General features: G+C 50.1%; 1 protein-coding gene and 1 pseudogene across 1 annotated transcript; one reads left to right on the top strand and one right to left on the bottom strand.

Moving 5' to 3' along the window:
• LOC147004183 (caspase-9-like) overlaps positions 1-10,689 on the top strand; it is a 20,122-nt pseudogene extending 9,433 nt beyond the window's left edge.
• On the bottom strand, positions 9,634-19,585 carry LOC147004182 (chymotrypsin-like elastase family member 2A). The gene is made up of 8 exons (XM_085838733.1): positions 19,546-19,585; positions 19,137-19,231; positions 17,154-17,251; positions 16,637-16,765; positions 16,260-16,396; positions 13,856-14,001; positions 12,738-12,890; positions 9,634-9,727 (listed from the first exon to the last, which is right to left on the bottom strand). Exons 1-8 carry the CDS (start codon positions 19,583-19,585, stop codon positions 9,710-9,712), a joined length of 816 nt encoding a protein of 271 aa, XP_085694859.1. The 3' UTR covers positions 9,634-9,709.

Below are 19,585 nucleotides of genomic sequence, written 5' to 3'. Positions count from 1 at the left end.
GTAACTGCCACTCTGAAATGGCTTCCCACAGGAGGTGGATGGGGAAGTTCTGACCAGGATGGAGAAAGAAGAAGTAAGACTGGTCTGTGCCTGTCTCTACCCTCGTTCAGAAACCAAAGCAGCTCTCCTGGTTCTCGATGTCTTCTGTGTTTCATGGAGAATGTTCTAGGCCCTTTCCTATTGGGTGGGACACAGGACATTGGGGTCCGTCTGGTGCTTGGACACTAATGTACTAATTCATTGTGGCTCAGCCCCTTCTCCCTCCTCTCACATCCTTCTTGTTTTTTTTTTTTTCTTCCTTGTAGCTCCAGCCCTAAGATCTCTTTATTATATGTTAAGTACACTGTAGCTGTCTTCAGACACACCAGAAGAGGGCATTCAGATCTCATTACAGATGGTTGTGAGCCAGCATGTGGTTGCTTGGATTTTAACTCAGGACCTCTGGAAGAGCATTCAGTGCTCTTAACCACTGAGCCACCTCTCCAGCCTCAAATCCTTAAGGTTTAAATCAAGGGATTGAGGTCCAATGAGATGGCTCAACTGATAAAGGTGATGGCTGCCAAGCCTAGCAACTTGGAACCCACATGGTGTCTGGAGAGAGCTGACTCCTCCTACAAATTGTTCTCTGACCCCGACATGCACATGGGCACCCATATGCACACTCGCACAAGAACAACAGCAAGATAAATGCAGCGCTGTGTTTAGCTGCTTCAGAGGGTATGGAGGATCAGAAGGCTGGCTGTGGAGGGCTAGGCAAGCCTGGGAATCAGCATTTTGTACACGTGTATGGATGACGCCGGCACTGGTGGTATGAAAACAGTCAGTCTAGACACAGCTGACCTGTGCTCTCAGCCCCCCTGGCTCCCATAGTTAGTGAGTCTGGGTCCCTTGGAATAGGTGCTGACCCATCTACTCCATCTTGGTTAATCTGGTGTCCCCGCTTAGGGCCTTCTGACTGTGGTCCTCCCCACATAAAGCCTTGGGTCAGGCCTCTGGAATTCTTCCTAGAGCCTTCTGTAACTGAGGTGTTTTTGTAACCAAGGTACCTTGTCCCCTAGGCCAGTCACCTCCAGTTCCTGGGTGCTGTCTATGGGACAGATGGATGCTCCATGTCCATTGAGAAAATTGTGAACATCTTCAACAGGAATGGCTGCCCAGCCTGGGTGGGAAGCCCAAGCTCTTCTTCATCCAGGCCTGTGGTGGTGGTGAGTGACCTGGAGCCCGCTGGGAGCGGGGCTGGCAGGGAACCAGGAGAATGCCACCTTACTGGAGCCCTCACTGGGTCTGAGGCCTTCTCCACACATCTCTGTTATCCATACAGCAGGTTCGCACCTCCCCACCACAGGCCTAGCACCATCAGGGTGCTGTTATGTCACAGGTTTGTGTGACCCTGATATCTTCAGTCCTAGATTTCAGTAAAAACAGCAGGGCAGGGGAGACAGCTCCATCTGTAAAGTGTTTGCCATGAAAGCCTGGAGCTCTTGAGTGAGCCAGGCACAGTGGTGCCCACCTGTAATCCAATGGCTAGGCAGGTAGAACTAATGGTCCCCATATGGATGCGCACACATGTGCACTCACACACATGGTAACATTAACACACACACATGCTAACATTAACACACACGGAGCAAAGGAGAGCGTAAAATGACCCTTCAGTTTCCCTTGGCACTGTCCACTGACCTTTGACATCTAGTTAAGACCCCATTTCTACTGTCCCAGGGGGAGTGGACTTAGTATCGAGGAGAAACTAAAGAATTTATCTCCTGGAACTCCCAGGAGCCCAGGGATGTGAGGGACTTTGAGGTTTTGCTCTATGCTTGGTGGTGTATTCTGTTTTCTGTCGCTATAACAGAATACCATAGGCTAGGGAATAAATAAAGGATGGAGGTTTACCACCTCACCATCTAGAAACTGAAAATACAAAACCATGGTGCTGGCTCCAGTGAGGGCTTGTCGAATTCTTGTCGAATTTCAACTTGGTGGACAGCTTCACATGTTAGCTGCTCTTCCTGTAACCACCTCCAGCTACCACCTCCTCCCTCCTTCTCCCCTCCTTCTCAATGACTTTTAAAAGACATCACCTTTGAATTTCAACTTCTGTACTTACAAGATCACTGTTTATAGCCATGCCTGGGGAACACCTTTATTTCATACCACTGACTTGTAAGGGTTTGGTCAAGGTGTGGTGACGGACATATTCTTATCTTATTCTTATTCTTATTCTTATTCTTATTCTTATTCTTATTCTTATTCTTATTCTTATTCTTATTCTTATTCTTATTCTTATTCTTATTCTTATTCTTACTACTACTACTACTACTAATAATAATAATAATAATAATTTACATTCCAAATGTTGCCCTACAAAGACTTATTTACTTTGCATATATGAGTGCTCTATCTGCATGTACACTTGCATACCAGAAGAGGGCATCAGATCCCAGTATAGATGGTTGTGAAGCAACATGTGGTTGCTGGCTGGGAATTGAACTCAGGACCTCTGGAAGAACAGACAGTGTTTATAACCACTGAGCCATTTCTCCAGTCCACATGTTTAATCCCAGCACTCAGAAGGTAGAGACTGGTGGATCTCTGTGAGTTCAATGCCAGCCTAGTCTTCAGAGTGAGTTTGCAGCCAACTAGAGCTGTACAATAAGACCCTATGTCTTAGTTAGGGTTTCACTGCTGAGAAGAGACTCACGGCAAAGGCAGCTTTCATAAGGGACAACAGTTAATTGGGGCAGGCTTACAGGTCCTGAGGTTCAGTCCATTCACATCATAGCAGGAAGCATGGCAGCGTCCAGGCAGATATGGTGCTGGAGGCAGATATGGAGCTGAGGGTTCTGCATTTTGATCCAACTGCAGCCAGAAGAGACTCTCAGGCAGCTAGGAGGAGGGTGTCTTGCATACCCGGCAGAGCTTCAAACCCACCTCCACAATGATGCACTTCCTCCAACAAGGCCACACCTGCTCTCACATCTCCTAATAGTGCCATTTCCCACGGGCCAGGTATATTCACCACAGCCTATCTCAAAAATAAACAAATAAATGAGTGAATAAATAATTAAATGCCCATCTCAAAATAAATAAATGAGGTGCATGCCTTTGGTTTTAGCACCTGGAGGCAGGGGCAGGCAGGTCTCTGAGTTTGAGGCCAGCCTGGTCTACAGAAGTTCTAGGACCGCCAAGGCTACACAGAGAAAATGCCTTGAAAACCCCAAACCAACCAAAATCAAGCCAAAACCAGAAGACAAAACAACCCTGAAATCCCACATACACCCTGCTCAGTGCTCCCACATACACCCTGCCCAGTGCTCCCACATACGCCCTGCCCAGTGCTCCCACATAAGCCCTCCTCAGTGCTCCCACATACGCCCTGCCCAGTGCTCCCACATAAGCCCTGCCCAGTGCTCCCACATAAGCCCTCCTCAGTGCTCCCACATATGCCCTTCCCAGTGCTCCCACGTACGCCCTCCCCAGTGCTCCCACATATGCACTTCCCAGTGCTCCCACATAAGCCCTCCCCAGTACTCCCACGTAAGCCCTCCCCAGTTCTCCCACATACGCCCTCCCCAGTGCTCCCACATACGCCCTCCCCAGTGCTCCCACATACGCCCTCCCCAGTGCTCCCAGGGTTCAGGGGCGCCCCGCATGTCCCCCTCTTGTTCCCAGTGCTGTTTTCTCTCATACTGACATTAGGGAGAAAGCAGCTGTGCCCCTTCAGCCATGGAGATGTCCTCTTGTTCACCCTATTTCTGCTCTAGGGTGTTCTGAGATGATGCTCCAACCCCAAACCCTGAAAGACACAGAGGGAACAAGGAAGAGAGCTGAGTGGGTACCAGCTCCCAGGACGGAGCTGCTTGCTGTCACCTCTGCTGAGTGGGTGCCAACTCCAGGGACAGGGCTGCTTGCTTGTCACCTCTCCAAGTCTCCCCACCCCCAATCCCCACCCCGATTTCAGAAGCCAGTAGGAATTTGGTCCCACACACATGAACTCTTCAGATTTCTTGGCAAGGCCATCAAGGCCTTTGATGACTTGGACCCTGCCGCTGTGCCTGCCCTGGCTTTCCTCAGCACAGCCTTCCCAGAGCACCCAGTGTGTTCACCTGCTGAGCCATCTCTCTAGCTCCCAATTCTTCCTGTCCCCCTGCTTACAATTTATTGTCATTGCCTCCAGGAAGTCTTCCCTAGTGCTCCCTTCCTTGACAAGGCTAATCCCAGCACTTGGGAAGCAGAAGCAGGAGGGTCTCTGTGAGTTCCAGGCTCGGTAGTCTTCATAGTGAGTCCCAGGACAGCCAGAGCTATAGAGAGACCAAACAATAGTTTCAGGCTAATCTGGGCTATATGAGATCCTGTCTACCCTCCAAAATTGTTCCCTCTTGTGGATTTTGTCTAGCTTTGCCTTAACCAGGAAGTATGGCCTGCTGTTTAATGCTGTTGCCACCTGGTGGTGCCATGTCACCTATGATCAGAAGCAGTGACATCCTCTCTCAGGCCTGGCTGGGTATCCTGTACACACACATGCAGATGTCACATGCAGATGTCAGCCCAGGATTTTGGTGGCTCTATTGTTGCTGTTTTCAATGTCACCATTTTCGTTTGAAAGGCAACACATTACCTACCCTTTGTTAAGTGGTGGCATAGAACCAGGTTAGAAAACGGTCCCCCCAGAGCCAGCAATGGGTATAGTGTTGTGAGTGTGTTAAACAGTGTGACACTCTTGGCCAGAGCCCAGCATGGTTCAGACATGCCCTGTTGTCAATCCTGGGGAGAGTCCTCTTCAGAATTTTAGAGCTTATGTTGAGAAGGCAGAGAGCAGCCACAGTCAGCCACAGCAGCTAAGGGCTTGCATTGCTGAGGGGACGTTCTGCCTCCTGCTGTATGTTGTTACTGGGGGCCAGACTTGCATGTAGACAGGTTTATCCTCACCCGTGGCTCGGCTTCACATGCAGTTTGCAGACAGAGGGTGACACATGGATAGACATGTGGCTGATGTCCCTCTCTGGCTCCTTCTTCTGCTTTCTTGTGTCACTTCCCCGACAGTGGCCATTTGGGTGATAACAGCCTTCAGCTCACATTAGTCAGGGCTCTCTGTAGAGGGCCTTGGGCCACATTGCGCTATTTTCATAGGAAATAGTGGGTTTAAGAGGTGTACACATTGACACAGATTCTGTTAGCTGTGACGTGTGTATGTGTCCACACACACACTATATAAAACTTAGCATGTATGTTCACACGTGTGCATCTTTGTGGAGTCAGTTCTCTTCTTCCACCCGCTGGGATCCAGGCTACTGCCTGTGCTACTGAGCCCCATTTTGTGAGAACCCTCCTATTTGGCCTAGTTTGGAGTCTCTGTTTCAGGGTAGCGTCAAATAATTGGGGTAGCTCCAAAAGTCCAGATGGTTGGGCCTGTTAGCATAGACCTGTAATCTCAGCTCTTGAGGAAGCCAAGACAGGGTGATCAAAGTTCAAAGCCTGGGTCTGGAGAGATTCATCAGGGGCTAAGTGTGCATACTGCTGTAGAGGACCCTGGTAAGTTCCCAGCACCAGTGTTGGGCAGCTTTCTGTTCCCTGTACACACTTTGGGCAGCTTGATGAGAGATCTGACTCCCTCTTCTGGCCACTGTGGGTAACTATACTCATGTGCACATACCCCGAGTCTACACACAATTAAACATAAATACTGTGTTTATGCCTTTAATCCCAGCACTTGGGAGGCAGAGGCAGGTGGATCTCTTGTGAGTTCGAGGCCAGCCTGGTGTACATAGTGAATTCCACATAAGGCAGAGCTGCATAAGTGAGACCCTGTCTCAAACAAGCGTGCTCTATTAGTTATATTCAGTTTCTGTTCCCTTCCTGTATTGGCACAGCTCACATGCAAAGCCTTCCAGTCTAGGCTTTTCCCTTGTCAGGAGAAGCACCCTGTGCCGCGGAGACATTAGTGATGTCAGGTGACTGTTCTTTTTGCTTCCTGCAGAGCAAAAGACCATGGCTTTGAGGTGGCCTGCACTTCCTCTCAAGGCAGGGCCTTGGACAGTGACTCTGAGCCAGATGCTGTCCCATATCAGGAAAGCCCAAGGCCCATGGACCAGCTGGATGCTGTGTCAAGTTTGCCTACCCCCAGTGACATCCTTGTGTCCTACTCCACCTTCCCAGGTGAGCTCATGCATGCATCTGCAACAACCCAGGGCAGCTCTTCCCTGAGGTCTTGTTTCTGTCAGGCTCAGTCTATGGGGCCCTCAGCAGCTCCTTCACCTTTCCGTGGCCCCTCTCAGTTGAAGTAGGCAAGGCTTCAGATTGGCATGCAGATTAAGAGCAGTAGCTGAGGTTGTCCTGCAGAGTACCCTGGGGAGGGGGCTGGCACTTCCCTCAGAGCAGGGGCTGGCACTTGGTGGTAGGGTGCATCCTTCAACCTTCTTGAGACCCCTGACTTCTCAGAACCTTGATTTCCATGCTGAGAAAAGTAGAGGCACAGCCTGACACGTGGGGTCGATGGTGAAGGGTAGTGGGGAGCCAAGGAGCTAGGGCCACCCTCACCCCATGCCACTGAGCCACAGTCTGGATCTGGCCGCAGCCTGCCCACTCTGCCAAGGACTGCGCCACCCCTCTGCTCGGTGGCAGGTTTCAGCCTTTCTCCTCTTTTGGTAGGTTTTGTCTCCTGGAGGGACAAGAAAAGTGGCTCCTGGTACATCGAGACCCTGGATGGCATTCTGGAGCAGTGGGCTCGCTCTGAAGACCTGCAGTCCCTCCTTCTCAGGGTGAGCACTTCTTCCTGAGGGCAGAGAGGCCTGGAGAGCAGGGCAGCAGGCCCTAGCCAGAGGCAAAGGCTGAAGGCCTCTGACAGAGAATCAGGGAGTGTTTTGCCTCTCAAATGAGGAATGCAACCATGGTGATGACATTGGTCTTGTTTGCAAAGTGCCATCTTCCCCTGCCTACTTAGAGACAGACACCCAGGTCCCAGATGAGAGTGGTTTTAAATGCTGGATGGGATAGCTCAAAAGCTTGGTTCCCTGGACACTGTGGCAGTCCCCCACATGCTCTCTTTTTAGATAGGGTCTCTTGTAGCCCAGGCTGGCCTAGAAAATGCTGTGTAGTGGGCAATGACCTTGAACTTTTTGATTCTCCTGCCTCTACTTCCTGGGTGCTTGGACTACAGGTGTTGCCCACACAGCCAATTTATGGGGTGCTAGGGGCCTGTGGAGCTACATCCCAAGCTCATGTCATCAACTCTTGACCTTCAACCATTGTGATTCTGTCTAGTGTGTCCCTTTCCTGCAGGCCTCAGTGAGAATGAATAGGGGGCATATAACAGCCCCTCCCGCTTCAGGGGACTATAGCCCCTCCTTCTTCAGGTCTTAACAGCCCCTACCTCTTCAGGGCACAGCAGACCCCCCCCCCCTTTCAGAGCATAACTGCCCCTCCCACTTTAGGGCATAGCAACCCCTCCCACTTCGAGGTATAGCAGCCCCTCCTACTTCGAGGTATAGCAGCCCCTCCTACTTCAAGGCATAGCAGTCCCTCCCCTTCCAGGGAATAGCAGCCCCTCCCCTTCAGGGCATTATAGCTCTTCCCTCTTTAGGGCAAAACAGCCCCTCCCCTTCCCCAGCATTTGCTCCCAGTGCGGATCCTGAGAATTTCCACTGCTTTGCTCAGATACACACTCTGGGGCTATAGGGGTCATTTTCTGGTCCTGAGACGGGATCGTAAAGGGCCAAGAAGGACACATGTGGTCTTTGGGTCATAGTCTCCCATGTTTCTTGCCCCCTCAACCTTTCAGTCTGATTAGAACTGTGAATTTTTGTATTAGAAACATGACCAGGTGGTGGTGGCACACTCCATTAATCCCAACACTTGGGAGTCAGAGGTAGGAAGACCTGGAGTCTGAGGCCAGCCTGGTCTACAGAGCGACTTCCAGGACAGCCAGCACTACACAGAGAAACCCTGTTTCAAAACAAACAACCAAAACCCATACCAAACCAAACCTTGAATTTTCCATTCTTTTTTTTTTTTAATAAATATTCAGATTTTATTTTATTCATCAGATTTTTTGTTACGGATGGTTGCGAGCCACCATGTGGTTGCTGGGATTTGAACTCAGGATCTTTGGAAGAGCAGTCGGCACTCTTAACCGCTGAGCCATCTCTCTAGCCCTGAATTTTCCATTCTTTTACACTACCTAATGGGTTTGTTCTGTAACCCACCTCAGGAGGTTGAAGGTGGCATTGCCTTCAGACGGCCCCTTCAGTGGCCCTCTCCTTGGGAGCCCTTTTCAGCCCTTGTGTCAGTCAAGGACACTGCACCCACAGATTACCCCCGTGCTTCTGTTTTGCAGGTCGCCAATGCTGTTTCTGAGAAAGGGACTTATAAGCAGATTCCTGGCTGTTTTAACTTCCTCCGGAAAAAGCTGTTTTTTAAAACTTCGTGAGGCTGGGGGCTGCTCTCTGCCTCATTATTCTGCCCGAAGCTCTCATGGCCTGGAGCCGGCCAAGGCCAGAACTGTCCTGCTAAGGAAGGATTTTGAACTGGGGCAGGCTGCTCTTTCCCTTTTGCGATGCAAACATGTTCCTAGCAGCTTCCAGGTTGGAGGGCAATGTGGAGTGGCGATAGTGGGGAGAAGACGGGGCACTGTGGATGCCGCCTGGCCCCTTCATCTGTGGTTAGGGATTGTGCCCTGGGACTCTCAAGAACAGGGCTTCTCTGCCAATGTACTACTGACATGTGGGGTTGTATAATCCTGTCATGGGACTGCCCCTTGTGTTGTAGAGTGTTTTAAGCTGTCTCTGGCCTCCACCTGTGGACTGCCAGGAGCACCCCTGGTGAGATCTGCCAACCAAAAATGTCTTCAGACATTGTCACATATGCCCTGGGGGATATTACAGCACTCCTCCCCGCCCCCCCAGGCGGGGCATCCATCATAGGGGTCTATGCATCTCTCCTTTCCAGACTCACAGTCCAGCTGGCCCAGTGTGCATACCTGGATCTGGGCTGCATCTCTGCCAGAAGGGATAATTCTTCCTTGAGCACATTATATATTCTTCACAATAAATCTTAGGCAATAGGACTGTATTTTGCCTGTATTGTCCCTACCCCATCTCTGTCCTTCCTACAAAGGAGACTTGATTTTTCCTGAGATTTTCCTCTGTGCCTTCCAACGTCCTTGCCTGAGCCGACGAGGTGACCGAGATAGGAATCAGGAGTCCCCACAGATCAAGTCTCCTATCTGAAGGATCATGGTTACCCTAGTGGGGACACCAGGACAGAGCTCTGCTGTTCGGAGTCTCCCATTCTCCCATTGTCTTCTTTGCTAAGTGAGCCTGGTCCCCAGGTGGCAGTGACCAGGCATAGTGAAGTGCTGGGACTCCCTGCAGAATGTGCCATCGCCTGTCTTTAAAGCAGTTCTGCCTTTCACTTATTTTTCTGGTTTCCTCTGCTCTTTGCTTTGTGAAAGTCCACTTGAGTTTAGATGGTAGGAGTGCCAAGCCTTGTTTGTTTATTTTTGAGCCGGAGTCTGACTTTGTAGCCCAGGCTGACCACAAAATCTCCATCCCACTGCCCAGTCTCCTCCTGAAAGAGCATTGCTTTCAGGGCCCCGAGGTTAGGGTGTCGGGGTAAGAAGACAGACTCATTCGAGGATGTGATTCATAAATTACTTTATTACTATTTCCTTTCTATGGCATTTCCAGGGGGATAGTGGCAGTGATGTCTTCAGTTAGTTCCTTGCTATCACCTGCAGGATACACAGGAGAGTGAAGAGGTTAACCGAAACACTGGGCATTGAGTTCAGTGACTCTTAGGGCCAAGAGGGGTCAAGAAGGGTCTTAGCCTGGAGTCCTGCTTGGGTGTCAGGCCAGGAAGGCCTGGAATCACCAATCATTACATGCCAATTGTACAGATGGGTATGAGGTGGTTTTTTTTTTTTTTTATGTAATCTGTTTCTTTGTTGTTGTTTTGTTTTGTTTTGTTTTGTTTTTTTTCTGAGACTGGGTCTCTGTGTAGCCCTGGCTGTCCTGGAACTCACCATGAAGTCAAGACTGGCCTTGAACTCACAGAGATTTGCCTATCTTTGCCTCTGAGTCCTGGTGTTAAAAGTGTGCACTACTGCATAGGCATCTCACAGTTCAGAATGGCAGGTGCCAGCTGAGTTCATTAAACAAGTAAAATGTGTTGATGGCTTACGGTGAGCAGACCATCTACACATGCAGTTGTGGGATTTTCTTTGTTGTTTGTTTTGAGGCTGGGACTCATTATGTAGCCTAGGCTAGCCTTATTACCTTCATGCTTGGCTACATTTGTTTGGTTGGTTTTGTTTGAGACACGGTCTCATGTAGCCCAGGCTGCCCTTAAAACAATCCTCCTGCCTCTGATTGCCAAGTCCTGGCCATTATGCATCTTCACCACCATCTCTGGCAATACAGGATCCTTTGTTTTGTTTTGTTTTGCTTTGTTTTGTTTTGTTTTGTTTTGTTTTGTTTTGTTTTGCAGTTTTGGCTTCTATGCACACAAGGCCCAGATGAGCACAGAGCATACAATTGACAGCAATTGCCTCTGTGGAATGGGCACAAAGGTTAAAGCCAGGGGAATCTTCATTTCTTACGTGATACACACTTGTGTTCCTTTTATAAGCAATATTTTAAATAAAGCAATGTATTCCCTTCAGAACAAAACAATAAAGCTGTGATTGCTGAAGTCTCCCATGTTGGCATTTTTCAGTGGACATTTGCTGAAGGGATGAATACTGGGGTTGTTTGTGCCTTTTATTGGTGGCCTGTTGGCTCCAGATCATCACCTAAGGCTGTCTAGACAGGTGTGTTCTGAGGCACCCCCTTAGGGTTGCAGCTGTTTGTGTCCACACACTAAAAACAAACACACACACACACACACACACAGCACCTTGGGCTGGGACCAGATGAGGCTCCCATTGTCTCCTCTGCAGCTTCTCCAGGGACAGCTGACTGCTCAGCCCTCAACCCCTGCCTGTCTCCCAACATTCTATGGCCTTGGCCACTGTCCCAAGAATGCAGGGGGCTCTGCCCTGGTACCAGCAAGGTTTGCTATCCCCTTTTGGTCTTCCTAACTCCTGGGCCCAGCCATATGCCTTGCTGTGTTTGCCCATGGCTGGAAACAGCAGGTGGTGGGACAAGAGGTCAAGCTTTGGGTCCCAAAGGTGCTGCCAGGTTCAGCTGTGTTCTAACTAATGCAGCAGCTGGGAACAAAAAGAGGATCAGAGGATCTGGCTGAGACAGAGCCCAGAAGCATCCTTCCACCCAATCATGGAGGCTCCTTCGAAATACTCTAAGCTGGCTTTCGATTTCCCTCTGTCAAAATTTAGTCATGGCCCCTGTCCTCAGTTCACAATCAAAACAAACTAAAACAGAAAACAAAACAACAACAAAAACTTCCAAACCCTAACCTTTCTCTTGATTTTCCATTTTTCTCTAACTTACTTAAAAAAAGAAAAAACAATGTGAATAAGTTAAAAACAACAACAACAACAACAACAACAAGCATCAACTCGTGGTGTGTGCTTGTATGTACCACAGCACACCCAGGGATTGAACTCAGACCACAAATTAGGCTTGGCACCAAGCCCCTTTATCCCACTGATCCATTTCTGAGCCCTGACAAGATTTCTTGGGAGCTCTGGGTTTGAGTCTCCTTGTGCTGAACTGACCCAGCAGACAAAGGCCAGAGAGAGGCAGGCAGGGGAGAGCAGTCAGTCATCATGGAAGCTCCCTCAGGCTGGCTCTATCAGTCCAATCCATTGGGTACACGTTCCTAGCTGTCAGTTCATAGTTGGCTTTCATAACACCTAACTCAATTTAACATTCCCTGCACATATAATTGGGGGTCGATGAGCTAGTGGCAGCTTCCTTTCATTGTGGGCGTTGCCACATGTGCCACCACCCTGCCTGTTCTGTGGTACAGCCAGCTGTACTTGCTGAGGAGTCTGGCTCAGTTCAAGAAAACCAAACCATTTTACAGAAAAGCCAACCAAGAGAGTGGATTAAAATACACCCTGTGTGCAGAGTCTTCCCCATTCCTAGTGTCCCTATCAGGACCCTGTGCTCCTTTAATCTTCACCCAGGGCCCCTGACTGCCAATTTCCTGCAGTTGTTCCTGCTCCCTGCCAACCCCCACCATACCCTGACCACTGCCTGGACTCTCAGCTGCTCTGGCTGTCCAGTGTGCCTCTGGGTTCCTCTTGGCTCTGCCTCTCCAGCCCTAGGATCACAGGCACTGCCTACCATGCTTGGCTTTTTGCGTGGGTCCTGGGGATTGACCTCAAGTCCTTGTATTTGCAGGGCAGCTGCTTTATTGCCTAACAGTCGATATTACTCTTTTAATATTGTGTGATTATTATAGTAAAAGGGAAATTGAGCTTCCACAAGAGGACTCTCTGGAACTCAGGCACAGAAGATTAACTTAGCCCCATTTGCCTGGGAGTGGCCCAATGACATAGAACTGAATAGTCCTTTGTCCTGGGGCAGTCAGGGCAGCTCTTCATCTTATGGTGGCCTGGGGGTGGGGCACTCTTCAGGAGAATTAAATGCCAAAAAGTTAAGGTTGTAGGAGTCTCAATCTGGGTGTGGGATTTGCAGATAACTATCACCGACAGCACTGGAGGGTGGGGACTGGGCCTATAGACCCCTAAGAAGAAATTCGATCCACTTGCTGATTCTGGGAACCCCTGGCTCCCCTCATGGCAGGGCTGTGGGCTCAGGGATGGCAGTTCTTACCGAGTTGATCCAGTCAATGTAGTTGGAGACCCTGGTGAAGACAGACGGCTTGCGGGGGTAGTTGCAGCCCAGAGAGGAGCCGAAGCTCACAATGCCGTGCACCTGCCACTGGCCATTAGATGCCTGGCAATTCAGTGGTCCACCGGAGTCCCCCTGCGGAAGCCAGAGTTGGGCATGAAGGGAGGAAGAGGGTGCCTAGAGGGGCCTGGTTCTTAGTATGTTGTTCTACAAGGACAATGTCCTCTGAAGCCAGCCTTATTGTTACAGGTGGTGGTACCATGCCTCTAGGAGCTGGTATTTATTTTTTGGATAAAGAGCCTCACAACGTGCCTCTCCTGCCTCACCTTCATAAATGCTGCCATGACAGGTGTGGATTATCATGTTGGCTCTGCTCATCTTTTACTTACTTATTTAAAAAAAACAAAAACAAAAACAAGGTCTTTCATGTAGCACAGGCTACGCTAAAATGTGCAACAATCCCCCTGTCTCACCCTCCCCAGTGCTGGAGCGGTAGGTATGTGTTCCAAGTTGGCAGCTATGCCATTTCTATGCCTCTTTTCGTTTCACCCTCATGAGAGCCCATCAGGCCAGAATGAGCTTCTCTGGTTCACTAGAGAAGGCAACTGTTCAGACAATGGGACTTGTTGGAGGGAGACTTGTTGTGGGTAGAGTGTGAGGGTGTGGGTCTAGTCAAGGCACTGAGTGCATCTGGAGGTGTGGCTCCCTTCCCCCTCTGTCTTTCTCTGTAGAATCTGCCTGTACCAGGTCCTTTGGTTCCTGACACTGTCTTTAAGAAGATTTCTGTAGCAGCTACCCAAGGGGCCACTTTGGGCCGGTACTGTCAGATGACAGTAATGAGAGATCTGGGTGAGAACCAAAGAAGACTAAAGACTTCCTAGCAGTTAGGTCAAGAGAACGCTAGAGGGCGATGGTACTAATAACATGTTCTCTGGGGACGAGGAGAACAAGGACAGGTTCTGAAATGTTCTAGAAGTTTCCAAGGCTCCTGCCCAGGAAGGAAGGAGAAGATGGATCCTAGGGCACCTCCCTACCCCCAACTCCCAGGACACCACATCCGTGTAGCCTTTTGCCGTAGACACCCGACTGGGGATACTCACATTGCAGCTGGAGGTCACGCCGTCACCACCAGCGCACACCATGCTGGTCTTCACAGAGCTTCCCCACCAACTAGCGCTGGAGCAGGTGGCATAGTCCACAACCAGCAGGCGGCCCTGCCTCAGGGTGTCAGGACTGGCCCCGTTGGCTGAATGAGACCACGGAGAGAAGGCATGAGGGGGGCTCCCAAGTAAAGAGGAAACCATGGGACAAACGAGGATGTGCTTAGCGTGAAATTGTGAAGACCTGAGTTCAGATACCCAGTGTGCGTGGAAAGAGCCAAGTATGGCTTTCGGGGTGGGGACGGAGACAGAGACAGGAGGATCCTTGGAGCTTGTTAGCTATGTATACAACACAGGGGTATGAGAGGGAGAACTGTTGCTGCTGTCTCTTCTGTCGACCCCTCCCTTTCTGGTCCAGGTTACCCTGTCCCTTCCACAAGGTTGCTGCAGCTGGCCAGGTTAGTTTGCATTGTGTCCTCAGTTGATTGGTTGGTGGTCTGGCTACTTACTGGTGATTGGTTCAGGGTGAGCATCTGACTCAACCCTAAAGCCAATGAGCTCCTTGCTTTGGGAGTCTGGCGTGTGCAGTGGCTGCCATTTTCTTTTGTGTGGAGAAGGATGAGGCAGAAAAGACTTGGAAGGAGAGTTTCTGGTTTCTTCCAGGCTCCACACGGCCTTGATCTAAAATGTTCCTGACATCTAGCTATGTGTCTGCCCTTGGCTTAGAATTCCTCTTTTTGCTGGGCTAGTTCCACAGGTTTCTCTGACTTTCCTATGAGAAAGAGCTGCCATGAGCCTTCTGGCTGGAATAATTACTCTATTGTCAGGGTAGTTTTCCTCATGAGCCCAGTGACATTGTCTACATCACTGCCAAGGATGGCCAGGATAAACATCATTTAATCATCTCTCTCTCTCTCTCTCTCTCTCTCTCTCTCTCTCTCTCTGTGTGTGTGTGTGTGTGTGTTTGTATGTGGAAGTCAGAAGTCAACCTGTAGTGCACTGGTTCTCAACCTTCCTAATCTGTGAGTCTTTAATACATATAGTTCATGTCCTGGTAACACCCACCCTTGAAAATTATTTATTGCCACTTCATAACTGTAATTTTGAAAATGTTATGAATATTAATGTAAATATCTGAATAGCAGGACATCTGATATACAATCACCATAGGGTCGCAACCCATACAGGTTGAGGACTGCTTCTCTAGCGCCACCACGTGGGCTTTTAAGTTAAGGTCTATCCTTAGCTTAGGGCTCACCCAATTGGGTGAGGCTGGGTGGCTATTGAACCCCAGCAATCTGCCTGTTTCTACTTGCCCATAGTTGGGATCGTAAGAACACACAACCACACCTGGCTTCCTTCACTGGTTCTGAGGACGTGTGTCCCCATGCTTGCAAGGTAAGCTGTTTACCCACTGAGTTACTCAACATCCCCACCCCCCATTCCTCATTATCATTCCTTAATCACAGTGTATCATGCTCTCCAAACGGGCCAGTCCTCACAGTGATATTTATTCCTGTTTGGCAGATGGGACATGGAAGACTGCTCTAATTAGTACTTGGTTAAGACTTTCCTGGCTCCAAAGCACTTCATACATATCTGTGACCATCCCCACAGACCTTGTACTTTACACATGAGGAGATAGGCGTTACAGAGGGCCCAGCATGTGCAAAGTGTGTATATCCAAGTAGCCTGGGCTACCTCCTTGCCTCTCTGTCCCAAATTCCTTGTTTGCTGTTGGACATCATTGCTCTCTATGGAGAATAAAATGGCCACCACTGCAAACTCTTCTTTGTCAGGAGAGCGTCTTCTCTATTTGCAGTTCCTATTGGCTCAGCTCCAGTCAAGTGCTCATCTCTGATCCACTCACCAGTGATCAGAGCTCTAACCGATCCAATGAGAAGACTTGGGATAGCCAAACCCAGCTTTAGGCAGCGAGAAGACAATCTGATGAGGGCCTTGGGGATTTCATGGTTTCCCGGAACCCTGAGGTCACCTAGTACATGTTATTCTGAGCTCTGGCCTTGGGCTCCATGAAAGACACAGTGTGGTCAATGCACAGTGGATAGTAGTACTAGTCGTTCTTGTAGTCACTAGTGCTTCCACGGACTGTCTTCTCTCGCCTTCTTTGTCTCTTGTCTTCTCTGTACCTTGTCAACCCTATATAGCCACTACCCCACTCCCTGTGCTGTTCTCTCCCATTTTACAGACAAGGAAGTCACCAGAGGGGCTCAGCAATGTGCCTGAATCATACAAATAAGAATGCTGAGATTTGAAGCCCAGACATAGTTACCAGTCTCCACTAGCCTGTCCCTCTAAGGCAGCCAAACACCCTAGGGACAGAGGTACCAGCACCTCCCTTCTCTGCCAGGCCTTGGGGGGTCCCCTGCTTGCTTTTACTTACTCTGCAGCAGGCCCCAGCCTGTGACATAGCAGACATAGTTTCTCGGGAGAATGGTGCCAGCGGGTGGGAGGCAAGCCGTCTGGATATTCTTGCTCAGGGTCACTGGGCTGGCCAGTTTGATCAAGGCAATGTCATAGCTGGGTCAGGAAAAAAGAGAGAGCAGAAAGTGTGTTCACTCTACCCGTCTACCTTTGTCATTTCCCATGTATGATCCCTGGCTGACCCTGCAGGAAGGGTGGCAGGATCTCCCATGGTCTTTGCTTCTCCCTCCTCCACCATTCCCGCATGGGCCCCTGTAACTCCCTTCCCTTCAGAGGAGGCAGAGTTGTGTGGCTGCCAACCCTACCCCTGAGAGCCCCAGACAGGACAGAACATACCCATTGCCGATGTTTTGGGAGTTCCACATCTGGTGGACCACAAGCTTAGAGACTTGAACAGCAGCAGAGCCAGCTCCGGGGTTGGAGAGGCTATGTGCGCCCAGCAGCACACGGTAGGTCTGATAGTTGCTGTGAGGGGCAGAGTAAGAGAGAGGTCAGTGAACTCTTCCCGACCTCCAGTCTCTGTGAGCAAGGACACCCCAGTGCAGAGTGCTATCAAGGAAACACTCCAGAACCATCACTGGTTATCCCAGGAAGGCAGGTGCTGGGCTGCTTCTTCCTCTGTGTCCTATGGCACGGGGCATTCAGTGCAGTGCTGGGTATGGACAGGGAATCCTGCAACCCTGAACCACCTATAGATGTGTACCTGCGCCTAAGGCAGGTGTGTGAGGATTCTCTCCAGGGCTCATTTACAGCCCATGGATCGGTCCAGTTGGGGATCTGTGCTCTAGGGCTGAGTGCCATTCCAGGACACCGTGAACAGCTAGGCGAGCAGGCAACCATGGAGTTCTGTTACCTGATGCAATGGGCAGCTGTCAGAACCCAGTTGTTGGCCACCAGGGAGCCTCCACAGTTGTGGCGCCACCTTCCGGAGGAAAGGACCTGCAGGGAGACCTGGGGGAGGGAGATGGAGAGAACAGATGCTTGGGTGGGAGAAACTGTCTCAAATCAACAGCAAAACTGAAAAAAAAAACCTATGACAAACAAAATATTAAAAATTTGACTAAGAAGGGCATGATATGTCTGTAATGTCAACACTCAGAGCCCTGGCCGAGACAGGAGGATGGAGAATTTCAGGTCAGCCTGTGCTACCTAGTGAGCCTGCATTGTAGCACTTAGTTCAACCCTCATCTTATGTTTTCTTTAATTTCTGGCAGTCTTGCTATGGAGCCCTGGCTGTCCTAGAACTCCCTCTGTACACCAGGCTGTCCTAGAACTCCCTCTGTAGACCAGGCTGGCCTAGAACTCCCTCTGTAGACCAGGCTGGCCTAGAACTCCCTCTGAAAACCAGTCTGGCCTAGAACTCCCTCTGTAGACCAGGCTGGCCTAGAACTCCCTCTGTAGACCAGGCTGGCCTAGAACTCCCTCTGTAGACCAGGCTGGCCTAGAACTCCCTCTGTAGACCCGGCTGGCCTAGAACTCCCTCTGTAGACCAGGCTGGCATAGAACTCCCTCTGTAGACCCGCTGGCCTAGAACTCCCTCTGTAGACCAGGCTGGCCTAGAACTCCCTCTGTAGACCAGGCTGGCCTAGAACTCCCTCTGTAGACCAGGCTGACCTAGAACTCCCTCTGTAGACCAGGCTGGCCTAGAACTCCCTCTGTAGACCCGCTGGCCTAGAACTCCCTCTGTAGACCCGCTGGCCTAGAACTCCCTCTGTAGACCAGGCTGGCCTAGAACTCCCTCTGTAGACCAGGCTGGCCTAGAACTCCCTCTGTAACCAGGCTGACCTAGAACTCCCTCTGTAGACCAGGCTGGCCTAGAACTCCCTCTGTAGACCAGGCTGGCCTAGAACTCCCTCTGTAGACCAGGCTGGCCTAGAACTCCCTCTGTAGACCAGGCTGACCTAGAACTCCCTCTGTAGACCAGGCTGGCCTAGAACTCCCTCTGTAGACCCGCTGGCCTAGAACTCCCTCTGTAGACCAGGCTGGCCTAGAACTCCCTCTGTAGACCAGGCTGGCCTAGAACTCCCTCTGTAGACCAGGCTGGCCTAGAACTCCCTCTGTAGACCAGGCTGACCTAGAACTCCCTCTGTAGACCAGGCTGGCCTAGAACTCCCTCTGTAGACCCGCTGGCCTAGAACTCCCTCTGTAGACCAGGCTGGCTCCAGTCTGGAGATCTTCCTGCCTCTGTCTCCCAAAAGCTGAGTTTAAGGCAACACCAGCAAGAAATTTTTAAATATATCGATTGTAAAGGTCACATCCATACTATGAAAAGACCTAGTAATTTGTGCTTGTGTCCAATTTCAATTTGATATGATATGACTATGATTAGATCAGTGTAAGCAAACAGTTATTTTCACTGGTAACATTATAACAAAGAATTCATTTGCAAGCCAGATGGTGGCACACTTTTAATCCCAGCACTTCGGAGGTAGAGGCAGGAGGATCTCTGTGAGTTCAAGGCCAGCCTGGTCTAAGAAAGAGTCCAGGACAATCAAAGAAAGTTACACTGAGAAATAAATCAAAACCAAACAACCCCTCCACAACAACAACAAAGAACTAATTTGCATAAGCAGCTCTGACTGGTCTCTTCCAGCACTGAACATTTGCATAGGAGAGGTGACTGACTTATGGAGTAACCTGTATGTGCCAGCAAGCGTCTAATTTTAAATCGGCAGCATTACAAATGTGTCTCAGAGTGGTGGGCCGCTCCCCTTTGAAGTCTCTGGAGAAGTAACCTTTCCCTCAGCCCCCAAATTGGGCAAGGTTGTCAGAATGTATCTTATCTGTGTTTCTACCCGGCCTCATCTTTGCTCACCCATTGGTGTGGCTGACTTACCTGCCAGGGCCAGGTGTTGGGTGTGGCCTCTTGACCCCCAACTACCCTGCTCACATCATCCTCCACTTCATAAGTGGGGTACCCGCAGCTGAGGGCTGTGAAGAGAAGATTGAGAGAGGATTGTGTTGGTTGGGTGTGATTTTTCTGGGCATACCTGAACCCCAACAGGAAACCCTTGCTTTGGAATGATCTTCGAGGTCCATGAGTCCTGTCCTCCACCCCAGCTCCTAGCTCCCTTTGACATAGTTAACTGAAGCTGGCCTTAAATTCGCCACCCTCTTGTCTTAGGCTCTTGAGGCTGACACAAGGAGTGTGTCACCATGCCCTTTTCCAGGAGGGACTGGAGAGGGGACAGCAGCTCGAGAGAAGAGCAGGAGACTCAGGTTCCCAGCTTCACCAGATAGGTTACCTCCAGCCACCAAGGCAGAGAGCAGCAGTGTCCTGATCAT

The sequence above is a fragment of the Mus caroli genome, unplaced genomic scaffold (assembly GCF_978045245.1).
Source record: "Mus caroli unplaced genomic scaffold, Mus_caroli_1 scaffold_6, whole genome shotgun sequence".
Lineage (NCBI taxonomy): Eukaryota > Metazoa > Chordata > Mammalia > Rodentia > Muridae > Mus > Mus caroli.
The sequence above is the reverse complement of the archived record's forward strand: the minus strand, read 5'-3'. Positions and strand labels throughout refer to the sequence as shown.